At 49.7% G+C, this 26,390-nt stretch overlaps 1 protein-coding gene across 1 annotated transcript in view; it reads left to right on the top strand.

Moving 5' to 3' along the window:
• Positions 1-523: 523 nt before the first annotated feature.
• XYLT1 (xylosyltransferase 1) overlaps positions 524-26,390 on the top strand; it is a 127,531-nt gene continuing 101,664 nt past the window's right edge. The window contains exons 1-2 of the mRNA XM_021698027.1: positions 524-580; positions 1,964-2,474. Coding sequence (XP_021553702.1) covers positions 524-580; positions 1,964-2,474 — 568 coding nt within the window. The remainder of the gene's footprint in view (positions 581-1,963; positions 2,475-26,390) is intronic.

Consider the following 26,390-nt stretch of genomic DNA (forward strand, 5'->3'; position numbering starts at 1 on the left):
TCTTTCCTCCTCTCTTCCCCACTACCTCCTAGCTCCTACCGCCTAGAGCCCTTGGTGCCTTGTGGCCCTACTTTCCCGCTTTCTGTGTGACTCCTTGCCACCTGATGGGCCACTGGCCAGACTTGAGATACGGAGGTAACATGGCTCTTCCAGATCCATGTAGCTGGGCAGGAGTTGTTGGGAAGGGAGCCAGATCTTGTGGTACAAAGCCAGGCGGTGGTGCTTACGGGGACAGAGGGATGGGGGCCAGAGGGGCTCTGTAGCTTCCTGGAAGTGGGTAGTGGACCTGGTCACCTAGGCTATGGGTTTGCAGCTTCACCGCCAACCAGCTGGGTTACCTCGGGCAAGTCGCGAATAGTCTGTTCCCTCACGTGCAAAATGAGCATGAGAGCAATGTCCAACTTACAGAGTGGCCGTGAGGAATTTTAAGAGTCAGTTTTCCATTCTTAAGGCCTCTCTACGTAGGAGAAAAGGGTGCTTAGTGCTCGGGAGATGGAGAAAGGGCAAGAAGGAGGCAGCCGATATGGTTTCTTCTCCAGACCATTACGGGGCCAAATGGGGGCCCCGGGGACAGGGACAGGTAAACCAAGCCCAGGGGATGGAAACCAAGAAACTCCTACTCCTCGAGAGCTGGTGTCTGCACGCTTTTTCTTAAAGGGGTAAATAGAACTATTTAGGCAGGCCAGATGGAGAATATTGCCATGCTCATTCCTGCTATCATAGTGGGAAGGTAGCCACAGACAGCACATGAACAGGTGCGGCTGTTTTTCAATAAAACTTTATTTATAAAAGCAGATGATGCACACGATTTGGGCCACGGGGGCCACCGTTGGCCGAGCTGCTAGAGTCCGAGCCCTGGGGCGTGCCGGCTGCCCTGTCCGCCCCTGCCTCTGCTGTTCCGTCCCACCGTCCTCTTCCCTGGGAACTGTTTCAGGCACATTTAAGACAACCAGAGGGGTGATCTTCCCTCAAATTGCTACTCATGGCCGTTGTGTTTCTATAGCAACGAGGGTAGATTTATGGAGCCAGTTAGCGTTCTCTGTGGCTTTAGAGGTCCCCTCTGGGGCTAGCTTTGAAAAGTGGATACTCTTTCAGGTTAAGGCGTTGGTAATGGGCTCTAAGCAGCAACAACATGTTTTGGAAACGATGCAGGGTATTAGTTGAATGGTACATTTGCTCTGAGCTCAAAATGGCCAGGGCCTACCTATGCATGGAGAAGCTGAGTTGAGGCCACCTGCCTTCCTGGAAAGGTCCATACCATGCATTGTCTCCAGAATGACTCTTGGCCTTTCCCTTGACCCCCCCCCCCCCCCCGGGTGACTTAGTCCGTTCTGCTCCAGGTACAAACATCAGGAGTCAAAGGACAAACACAAGAGTGTCACAAGCTTGCGTCCCCCCTGGGATTCATTGTAAAGATCATAATGCAAAGGATGCATTCCCCTCCAAAATAGCTCGGATGTCTCTCCCTCCATCTGATTTCTCTTACGGTCATAGATCTGTGAGCATGTCCTAAAGGCAATGGAATGTATGTCATATCCCACTGAATATTTTCTTCCCTTATAATTTTATTATGGCGTTTCCAGCCCTCAAATAAACCACCACAGCACTCTCTCCTAGAATTTAAACAGGAAACTGCAACAAAATGTCCATAATCCAGCTGCAGAGACAATCAAGGAAACTTACTGAAAAGGTGGGTGTTGTTAGTAACAAAGCATCCAGAATCACAGAGCCTTTGAGAGTTTTCAAAGCCTTAATCTCTGGTTGGAACGTCTCATATTTCCAGATGAGGAAATTGAGGTCCAGAGAGAAAACTCTACTTTGAAGTTAAGCTTGTAAGCAAAGGTATGGCGTGAAACCGGGGCGCAGACCTCCAAACCTCTGTGCCCCACTCTGCAAGGGCCAGCCTACTTAGCATGACCACTCAGTGATGTTTCTCTTCTGTGTTCCTTCCCGTTTTCTCCAGGATGGCTACTTTTCTCACCGGCCGAAAGAGAAAGTGCGAACAGACAGCAACAATGAGAACTCGGTCCCCAAAGACTTTGAGAATGTGGACAACAGCAACTTCGCACCCAGGACTCAAAAGCAAAAGCACCAGCCTGAGTTGGCAAAGAAGGCCCCGAGTAGACAGACAGAGCTTTTGAAAAGGAAGCTGGAGCAGGAGGAGAAGGGGAAGGGACATCCGTTCGCAGGCAAAGGCGCCACCGAGGCGCTGCCTCCTGGGGAGAAAGCCGCGGTGAACAGTAGCCGTGGGAAGGATGCCCCAAGACAGCCCCACACCAGGAAAAGCGGGGGCGGCTCCCCCGAGCTCAAGTACGACCAGCCCCCCAAGTGCGACATCTCGGGCAAAGAGGCCATCTCCGCCCTGTCCCGCTCCAAGTCCAAACACTGCCGCCAGGAGATCGGGGAAACCTACTGTCGCCACAAGCTCGGACTGCTGATGCCCAAGAAGGTGACACGATTCTGCCCCCTGGAAGGTGAGTGCCAGCCCCGGGTCCAGTTCTTCCTCCTGCCCAGTCCCATTCTGCTCCCATTCTCAACCTTCCGAGAATGACCGCCCTATTTTTCCAAAACCCCCCCACCCCCGATCAACGCACAGATTTTTTTTTCCCCTCTGGTACTGTCTGAATTCTGAAGTTGTGTGTAAGAAAACCTTTGCAAAATCAAATGGCCTTTTGTTCCAGCTTTAACCAGTTGCCTTGATGGCAACGGATAAAATACATGAAATCGGGGCTGGTGTGGAATCCGAGGTGACTGTATCGATAGGGTTCGTTTTTTCTCTCAGCAGAATATTGGGATTAAAATCGACACAGATATTATTGTAATTGAATATGATTTGAAAGGTTTCTAATTGGTTGCATTGACTTAGGAGGCTCTAAAAAACGACCTTCCCATTTTTCCTCCATGGAAAATTCCTTCCTCCCTTCCATTCTTCCTTGCTTCCTCTCCTTCCCACCCTCTGTCTCTCCCCACTTCCTCCCTGTGCTGGAGACTCTTCTGTGGGCTGACGGCCAGTGACAAGTCACATCTCTTGCTCTGCGATGCAGAGACAGGTAAGAACTCTAAGCCCAGCGGAGGGGCCCTCCGAAGGTGGAGGGGACATTTGCTCGGGTGAGGTATTACTCGTGTATCTCTGCGGCTGACGTCAAGCCGTTGACTGGATTGTGTGTCTTTCTTGGTGGTGTGTTTTATCAGACAGATACCAGGCGTTCGCTCCTCGTCAGACACTGCGCATTCAATCGGCTCATCTCATCCACCGCCCTCTGAGGTCGGCCCTGTCGTCATGAGCCTAAATTTTTCTTTTTTTTTAAGATATTGAGGATTTGGGTCAGGTAGGGAGTGGCCGTGTGTGTGTAAGTGCTGTGGAAGGATGCACAGCAAGCCCCTCACGTGTTCCCTGTTGCGCGGGGTGTAGACAACTTCAGCTTTTCACTCGCTGTTCATCTGTAGTTTTTGAGTTTGCAGCGGTGAACGTGTATCTGGACTATACTCTCTTTTAAATGGAAAGATGTAAAAAGGAAGGGTTCATTTCTCCCTTGCGTTTCAACCCTAGGCCAAGCTGTCTGGGGGGGGGTTCACATTTATATTCTTGATGGGAGTTGGCTGATGGAGTAGAGGAGTAAATGAGTGGAGGAAGAAGTTTCCAGAATCTTTTGTTAACCAGCACCTGGCTTGAAAGAGGAGTGTCGGAGGCCTGAGTTGAATGCCCTTCCATGAAAGTAATATTGGGCACTCATACTATACTGGGAGTCAACACACTTTTCCTTCAAAGGACCAGAGAACAAATATTTGAGGCTTTGTGGGCCATCAAAAGGAGCCATGCACAATACATACACTGTGCACTTAGTTATGTTCCAGTAAAACTCACTTGACTAAAGCGGGCAGTGGGCAGGATTTGGCCTGTGGGCCCTAGGTTGCTTACCCCTGCCAGATACCAATCCTGTGTAACAATAAATGCCACACAGTGGGCACCTTATAACACATCGAATTCTCACACCAGCCCTAGGAGGTAGGTCTTTTATCAACCCATTACGTCGATGAGGACGGTGAGGCTGAGAGGTTTAGTACTTGGTTAGAGGTGCATGGCTAGTGGACAGAAGAGCTGATCTACCCAAGGGCCTGCATCCATACTCATGGCCTTCGCCTCCTCAAGAGGCAGAAGGTTTCCCTTGAGCTCCAACGGTCAGACCTCAAGGAGATCCTACAGCCTGTAGGCTGTATTTCTCCATCCTCAGTATCGTTGCAAGGAGAGGGGAGGGAGCGTGATGGGGAAACAAGAGGGCTGGCGTCACTCACGGAGGTCAGGGGCTCCCACGCTCCTCCCGGTCTTGCTGAGACACCTCCCCCCCCCCAGCCTGGTTGTGCAACATGAGTGTGCCCAGCCTTTCCCCATGGACTCGCCCACATCAGCCAAGATGGCACACCCTCCCGGGACCTCTGAGCTGGTTAATCAGATTGGCATTTAAGAGCCATTGCACACCCAGCCCAGCGCTGCTTTAATTTGCTGCACGACAGCCTCCCCTTTTGCAATAAATTTACTGTGAATAGACTAATTGCAAAATAACCCTAATTGGGTAGTTATCAATGAACAACTTCCCGTGGAACAAAACGGCTTACAATTAATAGCATTTAAGCCATAAACTATTCTTCTGCAGAAAGCTAAGATGTAATTACACCCCATACGGAGATTGTATTCCCTTTCTGGAAACCATGACACCCGGATTTCCCTCCGCTTAGGAGGGATTTGAGCTTCAGCCCTGTGGTCCTTTTCTTTCCCGCTAAATGAGGAGATGGGGGTGGGAGGGGAGGGAGATGTAATGTGTGTGTAAATATACACATGTGCGCGCACCCAGATGCACGCGCTGGCTTTGTCATCGTGCCGAACTCCACGTCACCCAAACTTCAGCCAGTATGATGCTGGAAGCTGGATCCAATTAGGGGAACCGTTACCCATGGTGGGCGGTCTGAACCATCCAGAGGGAAGGAAATAGAGTTTGAGTGTTGACTTTCTAAAGGGCTCCTGCTCTTCTCACTCACACCCATCCTTCCCCTCCCCTCAGCTGAGCACCACTCAAGGAAAAGGAAGTCTAGAACCCCAGGAATTGGGTTGCTCCCTATAGAGATGTTCCCTGCCTTTGTGACTTGCCTACTTCCCTCCACCTCTTGGAGAAAGCAGCTGGAAGGGTGACACATTTTCCCAAGGAAAGGAGGGCTCTGTGTACCCCCCACTGACAGCCACCAAGAGTGAGGCACATGGAGGGCACGGGGTGCTCTACCCCATCAGCTCCCAAGCCTGGCCTCCGAGAGGCTTATTTCTAATCCCCCAGTGGCCTCTTATTCCTCACAGGGCCCCTGTGGTCACTGCAGCTGCCAGACCACCCCCCGACCTCCCCCCTTCCTCACCCAGGCAGCCCCACCCCCACCCTGCCCCCCACAATTGCCTGGGCCTCCTGTCCCTTCCTCGGGCTCCACGGTCAGACCTCCCATCACTGGACCTCCTAGTGTTTCACGGAGATGAAACCATGTCAGATGGGAGACCAAGGCTGGAAAATCTGGGCTGGAAAAAAGAGGTTTTCTCTAAGCACTGGGTTTTGAATCCTGATTGTGACTTTACCGGGTGTGTGACCCTGACTTCCTAGTGCCTCAAGTTCCTCATCTGTGAAATGGACACACATTCTCCTGCCTTTCCTCCTAGGATTGCTGGCCGCAGTGGGGGCATGAATATCAAATGCTTGGTGCGGAGGGGAGGTAGAATGCAGCGGATGTTTGGCTGTTGGCAATGGTAGTGGTATAAACCAAGGGGGCATTGAGAAGAGGAGTGCATGGAAGTCCTCCTCGATGGTGATTTCCTGCTGCCCGGCTGCATCTCTCTCGCTCCGTTCTTCAGACGTGACCCCCACCTGGCTCAGGCATTCTCTCACGCTCTTTCTAGCACCTCCACTGTTCCCTGCACCCCCCCCCCCCTGCACCCCACCCTGTCTGGCCACCACCTCTTCCCGCTCCAGATCTCAGCCTAAATGCCACCTCCTCGGGGAAGCCTTCCTGGACCACGTCTCCCCCAGAAGCCCTGGCCACGGGGATCACGCTGACCCCAGTGAAGGGCAGAGGTAGCTTTCCTGATGAATGCCTTCCTTGCTTGATAAAGACCGTTCGGCTTGTAACAGGCATTCTGGTGCCAGGTGCTAGTAATGCAACTTTTAATGCCTCGTTACAATGGGAACAATTAAATGTCAGGAAGCTCCGTCTAGCCTCCCTCCATCTTGAGTGAAAATGTCCCGAGAAAGGCCCCCCTGGCGTCCCCCATGCCTCCTGCAGTTCACCCTCTGCTGTGTTAGGTGGGGCCCGTGGACTCATGTTTGCAGTGGCCCGCGCGTCTGCAGCCTGCCTTTTTAGGTGGAGAACAAGCAGGGGGCAAATGTGTGACGTTCCGGGGAAAGCGGTCGGCTGGGAGGTGGGACAGGCTGCCGCCTGGCCAGGAACTCAGCCCTGAGCAGCTGGGGGACATGGCAGGTCTCCGATGGGCGACAGGCACGGGGCTAGTTCCACTGAGTCCGCCGACCAGCTGCGGGGCTGCAAGCCTCTGCACATGACTGGGGAAGCCGGCTCAAGTATTAGGGCTGAAGATGGACAGACTGGGGGTTTCTGATAGAAAGGCAACCGTTCCTGGACGTAACAATGGTCTTTACCCATCAGCCTTTGCAGGAGACCAGAGGTTCTGGACACATGGGCTTCTGGACGGAGGTAGCTGGCTGCCCGCTCCAGAGAAAGTGACAGATGGCGCTGCCGGCTGCAGAAGGGCTGTCTCCCGTCCATCTCCGCGCCCTGGGGGTAGTGTGGTGACTCCACAGCACGAGTACCTGGCTTCTAGAAAGCATGGCTGGCAGCCCAGCATGGAGGGACTGTGCAGGCGTGCATGGCAGCTCGGCCAGTCCGAGTGCCCTGGTGTGCGTGCCTCAGTTTCCCCACCTGTCAGCCGGAGACCCTGACTCCTCCCAGGCTTTCTGCTGATGAGGAAATGAGGGAGCAGCCGTGGAAAGCTAAAAAAGCACCACACTAATGGGGGCGGTGTGGCGAAGCCAAATTGATCCAGGCGCAGCTTGGCTGAGTGGCTGGTGCTGACTCGCTTTCCAAAAGGCCAGGTTTGCAGAGGAACCAGTCAGACCCTTCCTGCTGAGCAAGACAAGGAGGCCAGTAGAGGGAAGAGATTTCAACAGTGGTTCACTGGGATTGGGCAAAAGGGTCCCAAAGCTGTTTCTTGGACTTCTCAGGGAGGGGAAAGGGACTGACCCCCCACTCACTGGTCACCCCATAGGCAGTATCCAAAGCCAGGGCTCTGCACATGTTTTCTGTAAAGGGCCAGAGAGTAAATAGGAGGCTTTGCAGGCTGTATGGTCTCTGTCAAAACTCCTCGATGCTGCCTGAAAGCGTCAGTATATAAATAAATGACCAGCAAGGCGGTGTTCCAATACAGCTTTGTTTAGGGTCACCAAAATGTGAATTTCACGTAATTCTCACGTGTCCTAAAGTGTTACTCTTTTGATTTTCTTCCAACTGTTTAAAAATGTAGAAACTCTTCTTAGCTTGAAGACCACACCAAAATAGGCAGCCAGGGGCTGGAGTTGGCTGACCGTTGTTCTAGGACGATATAGCAGTGTGCGAACGCGGAGAATGTCTTGCTCTGGTGTGCAGCTCGGGGCACCGAGTCCCTTGACATAAGATGGACGGTGCTTCTGGGAGGCGTGCGGCGGGATGGCTCTAGCTTCATGGAGCTTCTGCCCTAATAGAAGAGACCAGAGATGACAAGTGAGCCAGTAGATCTAGAGCCCCCTGTCTTGTGTGATAAGAGCTGTGAAGACAACGCAGAGCAGGAGGACAGAGGAGGGAACACTTTAGTTAGGTGACCACAGAGGCTTTCTGAGAAGCGAGGGAGGGCAGCACCACGGGGAAGAGAAGCAGTTCCAGCAAAGGGCCTGGCATGTTCCAGAAGCAGCCAGGTCAGTGGGGCTAGAGCAGAGGGAGAAGGGGTCTGACCCAGCATATGTTCACATGCTGTTTTCAGTGACATGGGAGCCACTGGAGGGACTGAACAGTTCTTTTTTTTTAGTTTTTATTTTTTGAAGATTTTATTTATTTGAGAGAGAGGGAGAGCACAAGCAGGGGAAGGAGCAGAGGGAGAGGGAGAAGCAGACTCCCCGCTGAGCAGGGAGCCTGATGTGGGACTCGATCCCAGGACCCTGGGATCATGACCTGAGCCAAAGGCAGACGCTTAACCAACTTAACTCTTTGAGATCCTGATTGAATCAGCTCTTGGGATAAATGCTCAGTGAGATCTCCCCTCACACACCTTCAGAGAGCCATTATCCAAAACCAAACAAAAGACAGCAGGTGTCGGTGAGGATTTGGAGAAACTGGGACGTTTGTGCTCTGTCAGTGGGAATGCAAAATGGTGCAGGTACTCTGGAAAACCATATGGAGGTTTTTTGAAAATTTAAAAATAGAACTCCTGTGTGATTCAGTAATCCCACTTCTGATCTGATTCGGCCTTAAGAAAGGAGTTGAAACTGGGCAGTTGTGGAGGGGTTCTTCTTACAGGGGTCCCGGAGGCAGGATTGGACAGCAGGGAGCAGCTTTGGGATTGGCCAGTGGACCAGATGGTGGTGACCATCAGTTGGTGTTCTGGCCTCAAAGGTTTCTTTGAGGCCCACTAACTACTCAAGCCTGATCTTTCAGCAAACATTGAGTGAGCTCCTAGTGTGTGCCAAGCAGTGGCGGCCAACAGCCCCTCAAGCCCTCCCCCCCACCCATGAAGCGGTGAGTCCCAACAGGCCCGTTCCACATTGCCTTGTCCTCTCAAGTGCTGTGGTGTTCCTTTCCCCTCCCAGTCTTAGAATCCTAAAGAAAGAGAGCTGCCACCCACAAGGCTTTTTAGAAAGCTAAATATGTAGTTATGGGAAATATCATAAATGCCCCCTTCACCTGCCTCCCACCTCCTTCGCCACCCCCTCTGCTTCCCCCAGGAACGTTCGGCTGGCTGTACAATCCTGCCATTCATTTTAAAACTTGTCATTAGGGTGTGTTTGTTCCCTAACTGCCATGCCTGGAAGCAAAGCTGAAGGGTTTAGGTGTGGAAAGAGGCTGCCAAGAGCAGCCCCTGAAAAAGCCTGTTTGAGACGAGAGGACCGTGGTTAGATGAGTACTTTTTTCCCCCCTTCTCGTGCGCTCACAATGACATGTACAGACTAGAGGGTGGGGAGCGCATTTATATCCCACCATTTGTGGACCACTGTTTAGAGCAGCTCGGCGGAGAGCCTGGGCTAATTGGCTTCCTTTTCGTTGGAGGCTGGAGGGAGCCTGGGGAAAGCAGTGACATCCTGAGATTGTGGGCGGCAGGGCAGAGCCTGGACGTTGGGCCAGCGCTGGAGTTCCTAGATGCCCACCCGCCCCTTAGCACAGCCCCTCCCTCCCACACTCAGCGCGTGGAGATGGGCGGGCCAGCCTTTGCCACCAGGACTGTTGCAGACAATGTGGGATTGCTAATCATTCAGGTTCCCCTTTTGATAAGTTGGAGCAGAGTCATGGAGTCTCCTAGCACCAGAGACCACGCTAGACACGCAGGAAGTATCTGTTACTCGGTGTGAGCCGATGAACCCCGGATACTACATCTTCTTGCTTTCTTGCACCTCCGGGAGAATTTAGGAGAACCCCAGAATGCCCTTGGAAACGCATTCTGAATGGGAACATCATTCTTCCCCATAGCATCCATACATATATTTCATTTGCTTCGCTTGTTCAACAAATCTGTGTCGAAAAGCTGCCCCGCACCGAGCATGAGCACTGGGATACAGTAAATAAGAGACAAGATCCTACCGTAGCTCATAGTCCTGGGGGGGGAGGGCGGGGACAGGCCACGAACAGAAAGACACAGGATAGTGGCCATATGCGTGGAGAGGGGAGAAAGCAAGGGAGCTGGAGGGGCTGTCTCTAAATGACCTATAGAAAGCAATGGGCAAAAGGTAGTTGGAAATGGATGTGGTCTCATTGTGGAAGAACATGCTAAGAACATGAGCTACACCCAAATAGGATGGTTTCTAGTTTTTGGATATACTGAGTTCATTCATTCATTCATTCATTGAGTGGTTATTCATCAAACATCCAGTGTCTGTGCTGGGCACTAGATTTGGGGGATGCATTTGGAAGGAAAAAGAGACAGAATCCCTGTCCCCATAGAGCCCGTAGTCTGTTAAAGTTGGGAGGGTAGATCCATGAATCCAGTGATCACAAAAATAAACACAGAATTGCACCAGGGACCACTTCTGCAGAGACACCTGTTGGCATGTTAGTTGCGCGGAGAGATGAAGGCTGGGAGGAATTAACTAGGGGAAAGGCAGGAGGGAGAACATTCCAGGCCTAGGGTGCATTGTGTGCAAAGGCCCTGAGGCAGGAGAAGGTGTAGGGAGGTTAAGAACTGACATTACTGCCAAGGGAGCTCTGAGGATGACCAGCCAGATTTTAATTCCCAGAATGTCTGGGTGAGATGATTTGTGCCTTTTTACCTTGAGTGAGAAGAATGGGACCAGGGGCGCATTTCTCAGGAGCAAATTGAAGTCGCCCGAGAGCCAGGGGAAGATCAGTCCCAAAGACAGTCAAGGTTCTGGAAAAACTAGGAGTGAGGTCGGGTCCCACATCTTCTCTCTGGAGAATTATGTTCCTTCTGCCTCTGGGGACTGACGCAAGTTCTCAGCCCTGGACTGCGGTGGCACACTCTTGGGGGACCTCACCTCCTGTGGCACCCTTGTTTCTCCTGAATCCTCCGTGTCCCCGGAAGTGCTAGAGATCCCTGCAGGCCCTGTGCCCGAGGCTGTTTCATGATCACGAGCTCATCCAGCATTAGGGGAAGGAGCTGAACCAGACTGGCCTTGGGAGGTTTGAAAGGTGACCCCCTCTACCAGTGCCTCAGCTATAAAACCCTCTGACAAGGCACCAGCCCTCTGTCAGCCTCACTCCTTACCTGTACAGTGGGTTGTTAGATGCCCCCCCCACCGATTGCTGAGTGAAATACTGACTTTCAGATGAACTATTCCCTCTCTTCAGCCAGCAGATACTTACCGAGTACCTGTTACAAATCAGCAGCATATTATTAGGGTTCTGGAAGCCTCCAGGGTGGGTGGGCGGGCAGTGGGGACTGGCTTCCACAGTAGGTCAGTTGATGATGCTTTTCTCAGCTTCTGTGAGTATCTTGCCTAGAAACCACCCCGGGGTGAGGCAGAGAGTAGCAATTCAGAGGATGACCTTCTGGCCTTGGGGAGCCTGTTCCTTCCTTTGGGTGTAGCTGGCTACGTGTTAGCCACCTGGGGTCCAGGAAGCACAGACCTGGTGCAGAAAGAGAGAGCCATGGCTTTTTGAGCGGCCCGTGGATGAAAGTTGTATCCAGACTAGTCCCTCCTTTTTACACAGACCAACAAAAACCAGCTGGCTTTTTCTCCTGTCTCAGAGTATGTGGCAGTTAAGGGTAAGGGGTTCCTTTAAATATCACTTTCTTCTGGAAATCCTCTGTAATTCCCTCCCCAGACGCCACCTCCCCAAGTCTCCATGAGGTGCCCAGACGTGTACCCCCCAGTCACCTTACCCACTCCCTGTGGGAGCACGGGCATGTTAGGCTGGAATCCTCTGTCGCCCCCACTTAGTCACGAGGCCTAGTCTCATCTGTGTGTGTCCCCCCCGCTCTCCAGCTCTTGCACAGAGCCTGGGGCGTGAGAGCTCCCGTGTCTTAGGCACGTCCTGAGCACCAGGCATACAGCCAAGCCCTTTCCATGCATGATCTCCTCGAACCTTCCCCGCAGCCCTGGAGAAAAGTGGGCTCCCTGTCCACACTTTACACAAGGGAAGACTGAGGGTTGGAGAGGCCCAGTGGCTTGCCCAGTGTTGCACTTGCAAGCGGCAAACCCTGAACTCAAATTCCATTCTGCCTGACTTCAAAACCCATGTTTTCACCTCTCTGCTATGCGGCGGTGGCGCCTTTCACAACTGTGCCATCGGAATGTGTCGAATGACTGATCCGGTTTCTCCAGAGATAAAGGGAAAGGCAGCGGAAATGTTAACACCTTTCTCTCCCTGTTCATTACTCTCCTTCCCTGCAACCAAAAAGAAGAGGGCACTGAGGTCTCTGTACAAGAATCTGTTCTTAAATAATAATGCTTAACCTTTACCTAGGGATTGCTAAATGCCAGGGACTATCCTAGGCTTTTTAGCCACATTAAATCATTTATTCTCCTTACAGCTCTGTAGTCCAGGACATTGACGCACAGAGAGGGAGGAAACCTGCCTCGAATCACATATTCCCTCAGTGGCAGGGCCAGTCTCTGAGCTCAGAGACTTTTATTCAGTTCCAGAGGCAAAGGCTTACTTCAGCTGCCCTTTGGCTGAAGGAGGCTTGAGCAGTTTAACTTGCTCCCCGAGCTACATCTGTCCATTGCAAAGGGGTCCTCACAGTCAGGTAATGCACCCGCTTCTAGCGGGGATTGCCCCCATCCAAGACCCTCGGGACTTGCCTGTGCAGCCTTCCTGGGTGAAAAATAGCCAGCACCGGTCGCTTGCTCTTTCTCTGCCGGTTTCTGGTTGCCCATGGTCTATTTGTGTTAGTGTAAAAATGACAAAGCAATAATTTTTCATTGTATCCTTCAGTCACCCATGAGAGATTGGATTTAGGTCACAATTTATTACCCTGTGGAATTGAATCCAATTTTTAACACCATGTCAGCCATTCTGTTATTAGAGCCTTTTAATGGCTGTGAAATTTATACAGTGATAAAGTAATTTAAAACATACGTAGGAAGAGCATCAGGCAAATTGATGTGTATAGAACCCTGTGGTAAAAAGTGAATAGGAGATAAACACGGAAATGTGGTGATTGATTAGGGAGCGGCGCTGGCTTTGATAAACTCTTAACGGCGAAATTAGTAAACTAATTTATTCTTGGAAATTTTGAGGGTTTATGTTGCCCTAAATCAGAATGAAGGATAAGCCACAAAGTGCAAATTAATAGCTCCCCTCCGAGTGTGGCATGGTTAGAGCAAGAAACCTGTCTTGAGTAACTGGGAGGCTGCCAGGAGCCTGTCCCTTGTGGTGTTCCCAGTGGCCAGAGGAGTGAAGGATGGTCAGAAGACATGGCAACGGAAGGGAAAGCAGAATTTGGGGGGTTTTTTGGTTTAATTTTTAAAGCTTGCTCAAATAATGCAGAAAGCGTGCTCGTTATAATTTCTTTAATTATTCAAGTGGGACAGTATACATTCTCATTATTTCAAAAAGCAGAAAACATTGCAGATAAAGGGGAAATTGAACTTGACCAGGCCCTCTCTGAGGGGTAACTGCAGACGCATTTTTGTTTTCGTTGAGATCTTTAAAGATTTATTTATTTATTTATTTGAGAGAGAGAGAGCACAAGCAGGGGGAGCAGCAGAGGGCGAGAGAGGAGCAGGGAGCCCGATGTGAGACTCGATCCCAGGACCCTGAGATCATGACCTGAGCTGAAGGCAGAGGCTTAACCGACTGAGCCACCCAGGCGCCCCTCGTTGAGATCTGTAAATTCAATAGATGCTGAAGTAGAGTTGGTTTTGTGCTGCGGGGGGAGGGCATAAATGATAAGAAACGAATGTGTCGATCTGGAACTTGCAAAAATAAAGCATCTGATTTGGACTGGGAAGACTCAAAAAGTATATGAAACTGATGTGTAGTTCTGGAACTTTTTTTTTTTTTTAAAGATTTATTAATTTGGAAGGGAAAGAGGGCCAGTGTGGGGGGCGGGTGGGGGGAGGCAGGGAGAGGGAGAGAGAAACTGAAGCAGGGAGCCTGACCTGGGGCTCAATCTCACAACCAGAGATCAGACCTAAGCCGACACCAAGAGTCAGATGCTCAAACCGACTGTGCCACCCACGCGCCCGTGGAACTTGTGTTTTAATTCGGATTGGTATCTACGTCTGAGACCTGTATCCCTGTCCGGAGACAGAGACCTATGTAATTCCTTTTTCTCCCCCTGCAATGTGTTTATTTTCCTATTCCCTTTTATTGCCTGTATGATTCTTTGTAATGGCTGGCTGTTACTCTGGAGGGTAGCCATGCCATAGTTTAGCTATTCCCCTATGAATGGACATTTACATTGACGTCAGATTTTTACTGTATTGAAGGGATGTTTTCTCTGTTCTCCCCCAAAATGGTGCGTAATTAGTACCATTCCAGATGCACTGGAGAAAAGCAAATTTGCTGGTTAAGATGGATGCCTCAGGGACATTAGAGCTTAATTTTATTTTTTCATCATTATTTTTTTAAAAGATTTTATTTATTTATTTGACAGAGAGAGAGACCGCGACAGAGGGAACACAAGCAGGGGGAGTGGGAGAGGGAGAAGCAGGCTTCCTGCTGAGCAGGGAGCCCGATGCGGGGCTCGATCCCAGGACCCTGGGATCATGACCTGAGCTGAAGGCAGACACTTGATGACTGAGCCACCCAGACGCCCTAGAGCTGAATTTGAATTCTCTTGGGGCCCCGAGTTGAGACTGGCCCCTAGGAACACCCTGAGAAATGCAGCTGGTAGGTTGAAAGGCTGGTCTGCTTTAAATTTTGATAGATACCATCAAACTCTCCTGCAAAAATGCTGTACTGGTTACAGCGGGGTGTTCTATCCTGTATTTGTCACGAACAGAATGTTAGAAGCTTCCAGAACATCTTCCTTCTCCTATAGGGATCTGTTTCCTTCCCAGGCGCCCTTGTCAGGTTTCAGAGTAGTAACAAGTCTAGTTCCTAAGCTTCTGAGACCGAGCAAGTCTTTTCCATCATCAGGGATAGTGGTCCACACACTTGAGCTCCTTAAAACACAGACTCCAGGCCTGCCCCCAGAAATGCTGATGCAGTCGAGGCTGGCCCCCAGAAGTTGCCTTTCTAACAGCTGCTGCCATTCTAGAACCAGACCTTGAGAAGCACTGACCTGGAGAACACCCCGTGCCCTCCAGTTCTGCCCTTTCTTCCAGGGCGTTGGTTCCAAACGGGGATGAGCGTGCTCCTTCCCAGGGGACATTTGGCCATGTCTGCGGACATGGGTTGTTATAAATGACACAGGGATTCTGCTGGCATCTAGCGGGTAAAGACCAGGGTGCCGCCAAACATCCCACAATGCACAGAACAGGCCCCATCATAATTTTCTGGTCCCAATTGTCGATAGTGTCTTGGTTGAGAAAAGCCAGGGTGGTGTGTCTGAGACGGGGTCATCTGCCTCCCTCTGTGTGCCTTTATCTCCTCCATCTGGCCAGTTCCCATGTAGCATGAGCGTGCCGCATCACCAGTCTCATTCTTGGGCATGGAACATGGCCACCCCACCCCTTTGTCTTTCTCAGCCCTGCTGATCCTTCTCCCCCTAAAGGTCCCTCTTCCCAGCCTGAAGAGCCAGTAACCATTAGACGCCATCTACCCATCTCCGACTACTGCCGGGCCAGGTGTGATGTACGTGGAACTGTGCCTCCGTATTGAGGGCTTTCGTCCGTCCACTTGGGTTTGAATTCTGGCTGGCCACTCGCCAGCTGGGTGACCTTGAGCAAGTCACGGCCCCTATCTTGTGTAATGTTTTTAATCTGTAAAGTAGGGACGATGATTGACATTCCAGTTTGCCCACGACCATCCCCATTTCTGACTGTTGTCCCCCATATAATTACTAATAGCACTCTTTCTCGTCTCAAGAGTTTCCCAGCGTGGGTGACAAAAACTACATGGTCACCTTCATGATAATAATAGTTCTGACCTCGCACGGTTCTTGTGAGGACGGAATGAGATTATGTGAGGTGTTAGAATAGAGCCTGGTTCTGGAAAGTTCTCAGTATGAGTTAGCTCTTCTATTCTGGATAAATACCGCCCCCCCCCAAAAAAAATTGAAAGCAGACCTCCAGGAGATATTTGTACATCCATGTTCTTCTTAGCAGCATTATTCACAAGAGCCAAAAAGTGGAAGCAACTCAGGTATCCATCGATGGGAGAATAGAGATAAGCAAATGTGGTCTGTCCATACAATGGAATATTCTTCAGCCTTAAAAAGGAAGGGTGTTCTGGCACATGCTGTAACATGGGTGAACCTGGAGGACATTATGCTCAGTGACATAGGCCAATGACAGAAAGACAAACACTGTACAATTCCACTTACAGGAGGTACCTAGAGTAGTCAGATGCATCGAGACTAGAATGGTGGTTGCCAGGTGAGGGAGAATGGGAGGTTTTTGTGTGATGGGTAGAGTTTGAGGTTTACGAGATTAAAAGAATACAAGGCGTCGGTTGCACAACAGTGTGAATGTGCTTAACACTGCTGAACTGTACACTTAAAAATGGTTAAGATGGTAAATTTTGTTAAATGTATTTTACCACAATTAAAAAAAAAAAAAACTTAGCTCTGGCAAATAGGGATTGCATTCATGTGAACGTCACGCTAACCCCACCGAGGTGGGTTTTATTGCCCCATTTTATAGACGAGGATCCTAAGTCTAAGTAAGGCTGGATGATTCGTTCAAGGTCTACACACAGCCAAATTGCAGAGAGTGCAGGAGATGAGATTGTCTGCCTAAGTCAGGGTTCCACTGAAAGGGGTCTTGAGGCCTGGATAAGGTAGTTCACCTTTATCATAGGGTAGTTGGGAGCCATTGATAGTCATTGAGCAGGAACAGTGGCATGATCTGATTTATACTTTGTAATAGGGATTAGCAGACTTTCCATAAAAGGCCAGATTGTAAATATCTCGGGCTTTATAGGGCACATTAGGGTCTCTGTCTTACCCTACTCAGCTCAGGATGTAAACAATATGTAGATAAACGTGAATGGCTATGCTGTCATACATTATTTACCGACGGGCTGGATTTGACCCAAGGGCCAAAGTTTGCTGACCCCTGCTTCAGAGTGAGCTTTCTGGCTGCTCTGGTGGGTTGGCAAAAGAACTGCAGAAGGCAAGATGGGAACCTGCCTCGTTGCCCACCACACCCCCATGTCCTAACCTGGAAGTTGGTTAATAGCCCCTCAAAGAAGCAGCACGCCCCCTTGGGTGGCCCCTAGGTCCCAAGCCACATACAGCCTCTGCTCTCCCTACTCAGAGTGAACTCCCAGGCAGGGGGACCCCCGACAAGGTGACCCAGAGGCCCAGAGAAGCCAAAGCAACCAGGCCAGGCTTGAAGGAGCCATGGTCCGGGCTCCGGATGCCGGCCTGACAGTGATGATTGTTTCCAGACTTCAGTAGCTTCACAGCCGGGGACCCAGAGAATCTGGAGGCGCTCTTGCCACTGCGTTCTCAGCCTAGACCTCAAAGGGCAATTAACCTGGTTATCCAGGCCTCCCTCCCTCCCCTTGTTTATTGCTGTGAACACAGGAAATACACTATTAAGGTGCACAGAATGGTATCAAGGATTTTGACTATAATTTAAAAGGCTCTATGGGGAGGACCCCAGCAGCTGATTAATAATGCATTTGTAGAGCAGTAAAGAGTCCAGCAGATCAGTGGGGCTCAGCCTCCAGACTTTATTTATGCAGCTGGAATCCTATGAGGTTCCTTCTGGGGGGGGCGGGGGGGGCGTCTACATTGGGGGTTTCTGACTCAGACGATCCTTGTGAAGTTGAGCATTGCAGAAGTCCTACTGCCTAGACAGTGGTCAAGGACACGGGGTTTTAATCCTTGGGGTTCTGGAGTCAAATCCTGGTGCTGCCAAGTGCTAGCTATAGAACCTTGGGTGCACTGTTTAAACCTCCTTGTGCCTCATTCTTCCCATCTGTAAAATGGAACTAGTGATAGTCTCTATCTCCTAAGTCTTGAGATGCTGTCTAGAAAGCACATAATGTTAAGTACCTGGTACATTCAGAATACATGGCCATTCACTGTTCAGTATCATTCGGATTAGTATTCCCTTCAGAGGAGCTCAGGTGACAGGCTGGCTCAGGTTTGGTTTTTTTCCATTTTCACATCTCCCCCAGCAGTGAGAATATCACTTGCAGGTCCCTTTCTCTCTGTCTCCTCCACGACTTCCCTTGCCAGGTTGCTCACATCTCTCATGGGGATGCAGAGTATGTTCTTGGCTCATTTCTCATGTCATCTCTGCCACACCCTGCCCCGCCTGCCAGGTAACTCTCTGCATCCAGAACATTCCTCATCAGATATGCTTTGAACCGTGTTGCACATCTGCTGAAAACCCACCCGAGTCTACCCATTGTACCTAGGGTGACTGGACTACCTTACAGCGGCCTTTGGGGCCCCATGGGAACCACCCCACCTCTCTCAACAGCCTTGTCTGTCATTCTCACCTGTCTTCCCCCGACGGCTCATTGCACCAGGGGCCCCCAGCGTCCTGCACGCCTAGAGAAAGCAGGCTTCAGCCTAAGGCTTTCCCACATCTGGTCTCCCTGTCCACACCCTTGTTCTCATGACTCTCCTGGCAAGCTCACATCCTTTGGAGCTTAAATCCAGTTATGATTTCTTAAGGGAAACTTTTCTTTTATAGCCTTTATTCCAGTTTGTAACATTGTGTGGTTGGTTGTTCAGCATCTCTTTTCCTAAATAGACCAAAATATCCAGGAAGGGAAGTTCTGTTTTTATTTTTTCAGTACTTACCCCACCTAGCACAAAGTAGATGCCCAGGATAGATGGATGCATGCATGGGTGGATGGATGGAAGAACAGATGGGCGGATGTATGAATGAATGGATGAAAAGATGAATGAATTAGATGGACAGATGGACGGACAGACATAGAGAGGGATGGATTAGAAAAGTTGAAGTCTGCAGGCAAAATCAAATAAACATGCTTTGGGGATAATCCAGGTAAGAATTTTTTTTTTTAAAGATTTTATTTATTTATTTGAGAGAGAATGAGAGACACAGAGCATGAGAGGGAAGAGGGCAGAGGGAGAAGCAGACCCCCTGCTGAGCAGGGAGCCCGATGTGGGACTCGATCCAGGGACTCCAGGATCATGACCTGAGCCGAAGGCAGTCGCTTAACCAACTGAGCCACCCAGGCGCCCAATCCAGGTAAGAATTTAAGAAAGAGAACAATTCAGAGGTTTGAGAATAATTCAAGAGGCAAATCTGGCAGAACTTGGCAGTCGACTGACTGTAGAGATGAAGACTAGTGAGGAATCAAAGGAAATGCCTGGATTGTTCGTTAGGCTGAGTGGTGTTGGTAAAAGCAGTGGGAGTGGAGAATTTACTGCATCTGGAAAATGGAGCCAATGACCCCTCCGATCTCAGTATTGTGAAGGCAAATAAGATAACGCGAACTCCTCGACTAATTTGCAAAAGCTGATGGAAGTGAGACTGTCTAGTTTTTGAACTGAATTAGAATCCAGTTCTGGTAGAGCTTTGAAAACAGAAAAAAAATGGGGCACCTGGGTGGCCTCTGCCTTCGGCTCAGGTCATGATCTCAGGGTCCTGGGATCGAGTCCCGCTTCTCCCTCTCCCTCTGCCTGCCACTCCCCTGCTTGTGCACTCGCTGTCTCTCTGTCAAATAAATAAATAAGATCTTTAACAAATAAATACATACATACAAACAGAGAAACTGGTTGTGCTGACGCCCTGAACTGGCAAAGCACTCACAGGCTAAGAAGAGAGGGGCGGAAGGGGTGGCCGAAGCTTACTCAGTAATGGGGCACAGTAGGCCGTGAAGGCAAGGAAGGGAAGCAGGAGTCTGCTCATGCAGGGTGTTGTAGGCCCTGAAAAGGATTTTTGAATTTTTTTTTCGTGTACTCCAATGGCCTCACAGAACGCATGCCCAATTTCTGCAGGACAGGTTGCCCGGTTTCTCTGAGACAGGAGTTGGTTTGGATGGGCTGGCAGCCTGCTCGTGAACATCCATGGCCATGCCCATTCACGTATGTATCGTCTGGGCTGCTTTCCAAGTTCAAGTGCAGAGTGTGGTAGTTGCACCAGAGTGGGTTACGTGGTCCCCAAAGCCGAAACTATACAGTCTTTCCCTTCACAGAAAAAAATTTACCAAGCCCCGTTCTAAGACAAAAGCTCCTGCTCGCTCTCTCCAGTGTATAGTCCAAGACTTCAGAAATTTTCCATTGCCTTCAGAACTGATTAAATGGGAATAAATTACAGATGTAATAAGGAATGACTAAAAACTTGTTTCTGTGGGGCTTTGGTCGACTTTCAGGGATGGGCTGGCTGGCTGGAAAGGTCAGAGGAAAAAGGCTCTGATTTCATCTCATTAGAAAAACCCTCCAGCCTCATTCCTAGATGCACCTCCACTCGTTGGAAAGATGCTGCACCAAGGTGGGATGCCTGACATGTAACAGATGCTCAACAAATGTTTATTGATGAATCAACAGTGACCTTCAGAGGGGTTTAGAGCTGGCCTCCCACCTGGAGTGTGTTAATACTGACCTGGAAATAAGGACAGAGGCTCTCTACCTCGTCAGTGCCTTTCACTTGCGCTCTCAGCTATAACTGGCTTGGAACGGGCTAAACACACAGTGTCACCCGAGAGACCCCAGAGGAGTCCCTGAATTTTGCCAACACCCGGCACACAGCATCTGACACCACTGTGGTCTCACAGGAAGTAGAACTGGGCCCAAATGAATATTGGATCATCATTTTTAAATGCTGGTAAGAAATGCTGATGATTACAGTCTTCGGCTTCTAATTACACCCCTGCGTCTCTCAGGAAGGAGGAGACCTTTTGCCATGGGCACACGTCAAAACTAATCTGAAACCCAGCACAGGCTCTGTTCAATTCCATGTGCACTTAAAGCCGTAAGAAAGTTCCTGGAAAACTAATTCGCCTCCTGTCAGGACAAAGGGCATTGATCTTGAACCTCCAACTCCACCGGTATCTTCAGCCAAGACGCATCCCTGTGCGTGAGCAGGGGGAGGGGAGGCAGGAACCGCTCGCTACAAGGTACGCCGACTGGTGGTGAGAACATTCTATTTGAGGGTGACGGGGGATGAACATTTTCTCTAATGTGTCCGAGCCTCTTTCCGGACTGAGAATAGGGGGAGAAACGACTAAAAAACACAGATCTGAGTCTGGAGCCCCTCCAAGTAATAATAATAGTAATAATAATAGTAGATGATTGTTGATTGAGTACCATTATTCCTACCAGTGGACAATTAAGTGTGAAAAGCAGCAAGGTTTCTCCCCAAACAACAGTATTACACATGCTTGTATCTTTAATGTTTTAAATCCTGGAGTGGCATTCACCAGAAGGTGGTCTCCCTTTTGTCCATTGAACAGTAAGTTAAATCCTGAGTCCCAAATGCGGTCTCTTCCCAGAGTTTCAGAATCCTCAACTCAGTTGCTAGGTAGATATCACGGGTTGCATTGTTTCCCCAAAAAGATGTTGCGGTCTGAACCCCCAGTATCTGTGAATGTGACCTTATTTGGAAGTAGGGTCTTTGCAGATGATGGAGTTGAGATGAGACTATTAGGGTGGGCTCCCAATCTAATATGATTGGTGTTCTTATTTAAAAAAAAAAAAGGCAAATTTGGACACAGAGACAGACACACACAGGGAGCATGCCATGGGAACATGAAGGTGGAGTTCGAGGTGATGCATCTGTAAACCAAGGAAGAGCCCTCAAAGCCCTCAGAGGGACTCAACCTCAGTGACCCTTTGATCTTAACTTTCAGCCTCCAGAACTGTGAGGCAATACATTTCTATTGTATAAGCCGCTCAGTTGTTAGCGTGGGCACCAGGAGCTAATACAACAGACATTACCACTCAGATGTCCCACTAACATCTCAGGCCCACGGGGACTTTTCAACCCTCCACCCTCAACCAAACCCAGCCTTCTCTTTGTCTCCTCTGTTTCAGCTGGTGACACCAATGTGTCCCTCTAATGAACAACCCTGGTGTCGTCTTGGCCTCTGGGTAACCATTGAGGCTAGCAAGTGAGAGAGAGGCGTGTAAGCCCTACACACCCTGACTCTCACGCTTACCCTCAGGACTAGCTGGCAAACTGGCAGGCTTGTGCTAAGATGCTTAAATTTTGTGAACGAGTTGCTAAGAATTAAAGATTGGAGATCCTCATTTCACTTTCCACATTTCCAGCTTCCCTTGAAATTCAGGGAAAATCTGCCACCCCCAAGCCTGCAGTGCCTCAGGTAGCAATGTTTGTCCATTGCTGAGAGAAGTGACCTCTTTTGATGAGACGTGGGTTCTTGCCTTCCTTCATGGCTCCATCACTGAGTCAGGTCTCACCCCAGGCCCTCCTCGTTCATCAGGTTGCCCCCCCCCCCAGCCCCTGTGGGCTTTGTGTTTCCAACCCCTGATTATGGCAGTTGAAAGCTGACAGGGAACAAATTCTGGCTCAGTGGTAAATGGGGACAAGCTTCCAGAATTCCCAGGATGAGGAGAAATGAAACCATCCCATCAACCAATGTGCCCCCCCCCAAGTCTTCTCTCAGAATGTCACCCACCTCTTAATGACTTTCTTCCCCCATTCCTCCCCATCAGTACAGCCTCTGATAAAATAATTGAGAATGATGTATGCGGTAAAAAAACATAGGTCATTTTCAGTTATAAGGCTGTCCCGCATCGGGCTCCCAGCTCAGCGGGAAGTCTGCTTGTCCTTCTCCCTTTGCCCTTCCCCCCCACCCCCGCTCATGCTTTCTCTGTGTCTCTCTCAAATAAATAAATAAAATCTTTTTTAAAAAAATATACAGATGGTAGCACTTAACTAGGTTTGGACAGAAATTTACTTGGAGGACACTCAAGGTACAGGGTGCAAATTTACCAACACACAGGATGTTCTAGAAACACATGGAGGCACTAGGCAAACATCTTTTCAGCCCAAAAGCCCTATGATCAAGAGAGACGCCAAGAACTGTGAATAAAATAATTGTCATCGTTCCCCGCGCGTTATCCCGAATGCAGGATTTCTACCATGACTCAGCCCATCTTTGGGGCTGAAAAGCAGCTGAGGCACTGGGATGGGGTCCTTAGTTTAGAGCCCATTGCTGCCGCTTTCTAGCTGTGTACCCTTAGGTCAGTGACCTCTCTGAGCCCCATTTGTAAATGAGACCACTGGTACCTCCCTTTATAGGATCGGTGGGAGGACTGGGAAAAAAAATCTGCAGTGCATTCAGAACTGTGCTTAGCACATAGTAGGTCCTCAAAAAAAAAAAAAAGGAAAAAAAAAAAAAACCCGAGCACGATGATGATAGGGATTTGCCTCTGCAAACTCCAGGCCTCTTTCAACACACTCAAACTTATGTATGATTTGAACAGTTTTGTCTGATTTGTCAGGGATCAGGGAGTTTTTCTTGCTGAAATCCGGAACTACATTTAATTAGGCGTCAGGAATCTCCATTCCCAAATTGAATTGGAATGAGCTATTTTCCATACTAAAACAAGGCGAGGAAGAAAACCGAGCAAGAAAACCGAGCAAGATGACTCCACTTTTTTTTTCCAGGGAGTTTCCCCATTTTCCATAATGAAAGATCATTAAAAGAACCAGAAGACAAATGGCACCAAATTAATAAAAATGTAGATCACATGATCCTCTGTTACCTATTTTTGCTCAATTGCAGTTGACGAATACATTGATTAAACTGCCAGCAAACCATTATGGTTGTATTCATTACTATAGCATAATCTATTATGATAGGATAATAACTAACACAGTCTTGCAGACAGACGTTTCTCTGTGGGCTAAGTGAATCTACACCAAAGAACACTGGGTTCATTTTGCTCGCAGTAGAATTGAGCCTTGGAGTGGGGAGGGGGCGGGAAGAGTAGAGTAGTTTATTTTCTTTGCATTTATCACATAACTTCGCTTGCTCAATTCCCAAGTGGGGGGCCCTTTGGATAATGCTGTGAAATCCATAATGATCCAAGAGAGATTCTTAGAAATGTCAAAAAAGGTCGTCAGTGAGCTGAATTTATTAATTTTTCTTTGTTTTTATCTACTCCGTACCCAATAGCTGATTTGATTGATTTCGTATGTGCTTATTTATTCATTAAGCTTATTTATTATGCATTAGGCGAACAGGTGATAGGGCCTGGCAATGTGCCAGGCTCTGGCCGTGCAGAGATGAGTCAGGACCTCACAGTTGCTCACAGCCTAGCGGGAGAGGCCAGGGCATAACCAAACAGTTACAATATGCATGGATAGAGGTGTGTGCACAGATAGATAAAAGCCAACCTGGGGGGATGATTTTGCTGGTGGATTCAGCTGGCCTCAGGAGTGCAGCATCTGGCATGTTCCAAGTAGTGGTGATGAACCTGGGTGCAGGAAAGGGGCTGCTTGCTTTTGAATCCAGACTCTGTCGCTCGTGAGCTCAGAGATCTTGGGCAGATCACTTTGTTCCTTCAATCCCAAGGTCCTCCTCTGCGAGACGGGGTTGATAACAGGACTCACCTCCACGGTGGAGACAGGTTCCGTGATGGAGATCGCTGCAGTGCATTTCCTGTGTGTGAGTCCCACAGTAGAGAGAAGTCACTGTCATCAATGTCCTTGCTTTTCCCACGGTGAAACTATGATTTAAGAGAGCAAGTACCTTGCCTGAGGTCACCCAGCCAGCCAGAGGCAGAACCGGGATTGGAAGCCAAGTCTGCTGTACTCCCAAGTACATGCTCTTAACCAGCCCGAAGATGGCATTTTCATACCTCGGTGTTCAATGCAAGGGCCGCAGAAGTACCTTGAGGGGCCGGCAGGACGCAGATGCCTGGAGCAGGCGGGTGGGGACCGTGGCTCACCGAATAAATAACAGATCCGTCTAAAGCCCCAGACTAAAGCGCCTCATGGATTACACACACAGGCGTGATCTTGTGTTTGAAACAAAGTAAGAAATCTGAATTTTTGCCTGGAATCTCTTGATTGAACTGGCAGCTATCTTTGTTTAAAACAAACAAGCAAAACAGAAAGGCAGCCCCTCAAAACCTGTCTGTAGGCTAGGCCGGCCCAGGAGCCGCCAGCCTGCAGGCTCTTTGAAGCCGGCATCTCTGCGGGCCACTTGGTATGTGGAACGCCTCGTGCACCACGCCTGCCTGCATAGATTTCTGCTTGAAGGACCCTCGCCGGTGTCTGCGGTGAGAAGTCTCTGGCACAGCCTGGCAGCAGGGAACCGGGCTGCTTTTCCAGGCCCCCTCTTTGCTGCGCTCAGTTCCGGCACCCATGGCTCACCATTTTCAAGCAGGATGGTCAGGGCCCGTCCTGCAAGGAAGCTCGTCTTCCGGCGCCTCCCCGGCTCTCAGAGTGATTTGAAGCTGGGGATGAGCTTGCCTTGAGGTTTCCTTGAAGCGAGCTGGGATGCAGATTCCCATGCATTGCTTCTGTTCTCATTGTTTATATGCAGGTTGGAAAGTTGTGGTGTCTTGGTAATGCACCCCATTGGATGTCAGCATGTGTATATAAAATGGCGCATGCGCCAAGGGAGGGGCAGACCGGGGAGGGGGAGGGGTCTCTGCAGGGGAGACCAGGACGGGTACAGGCCGTGAGACAGGTCCAGGGGTCCTGATTGCGGACGGCAGAGGGTAGTATGGTGGAGGCATTAACGAAATGCTGCAGAACACAGATGTGAGGAAGACTTGCCCGAAGGAGGCAATCAGTGAAAGTGTCCTAGTCCTTGAACTGAATTGCTAGGTGTGGATATAATTTCATCAGGTTACAAGGAGGGAGGAAGGGCATTCCAGATAGAGAGCACACAGCCACCACCACCACCATCCCCAGTACCCCCACCATCACTGGATGACTCTCCTCACCTCTGTCACTACCATCCCCATCCCCATCACTGCTCCATCACCTCCATCTTTACCATCACTCCCTCACCACCATCTCCATCACTGTCATGGCCATCAGCTCTACCATCACCATCTTCATCATCGATGAATCAGTAGCCAACATTGCCCTGAAGTCCTTTGTTTTATATAACTTGAGCCTCACGACCCTTTGACATGGATACTAAATGTCCTCCCATTTAAAGGTCAGGAAATCGAGGCTTAGAGAAATGAAGGGGTTTACCAAGGTCACACCGATCATTATAGCCCGGCCCCAGATGCCTGAGTCCAGAGCCTGCGCTCAGTCACGGCCCCTCGCTGCCTCTGTACACCAGTGCCTGAAGGGGACAGAGGTCCCAGTGCTTAGGGCACTGCTGGCATGTAGGAAAGGCTCAGTAAATGTTAGATGGTACAGATTGTCCCAGAAGAGTGTTAGTGGCTATTGCCTGATCAAAAGGTTTCCGTCCTGAAATGCTGGTTTTTCTTTGGCTGCAGAACTTGTCAGTGCCTTACAAGGATAAGCACACATAGGGAATCTCTACGACGCAGTGCAGGAACCTTTTCCTTTTGAGCGTATTCAAGACTCCAGTCCCTTGAGAAACATGGGTCATGAGGTAAATCATCAAGAGCATCAAATTGGGGTTAAGTTACATCAGGGTTTCTTAAC

Source organism: Neomonachus schauinslandi, chromosome 5, assembly GCF_002201575.2.
Source record: "Neomonachus schauinslandi chromosome 5, ASM220157v2, whole genome shotgun sequence".
In the NCBI taxonomy this organism is placed as follows: Eukaryota; Metazoa; Chordata; class Mammalia; order Carnivora; family Phocidae; genus Neomonachus; species Neomonachus schauinslandi.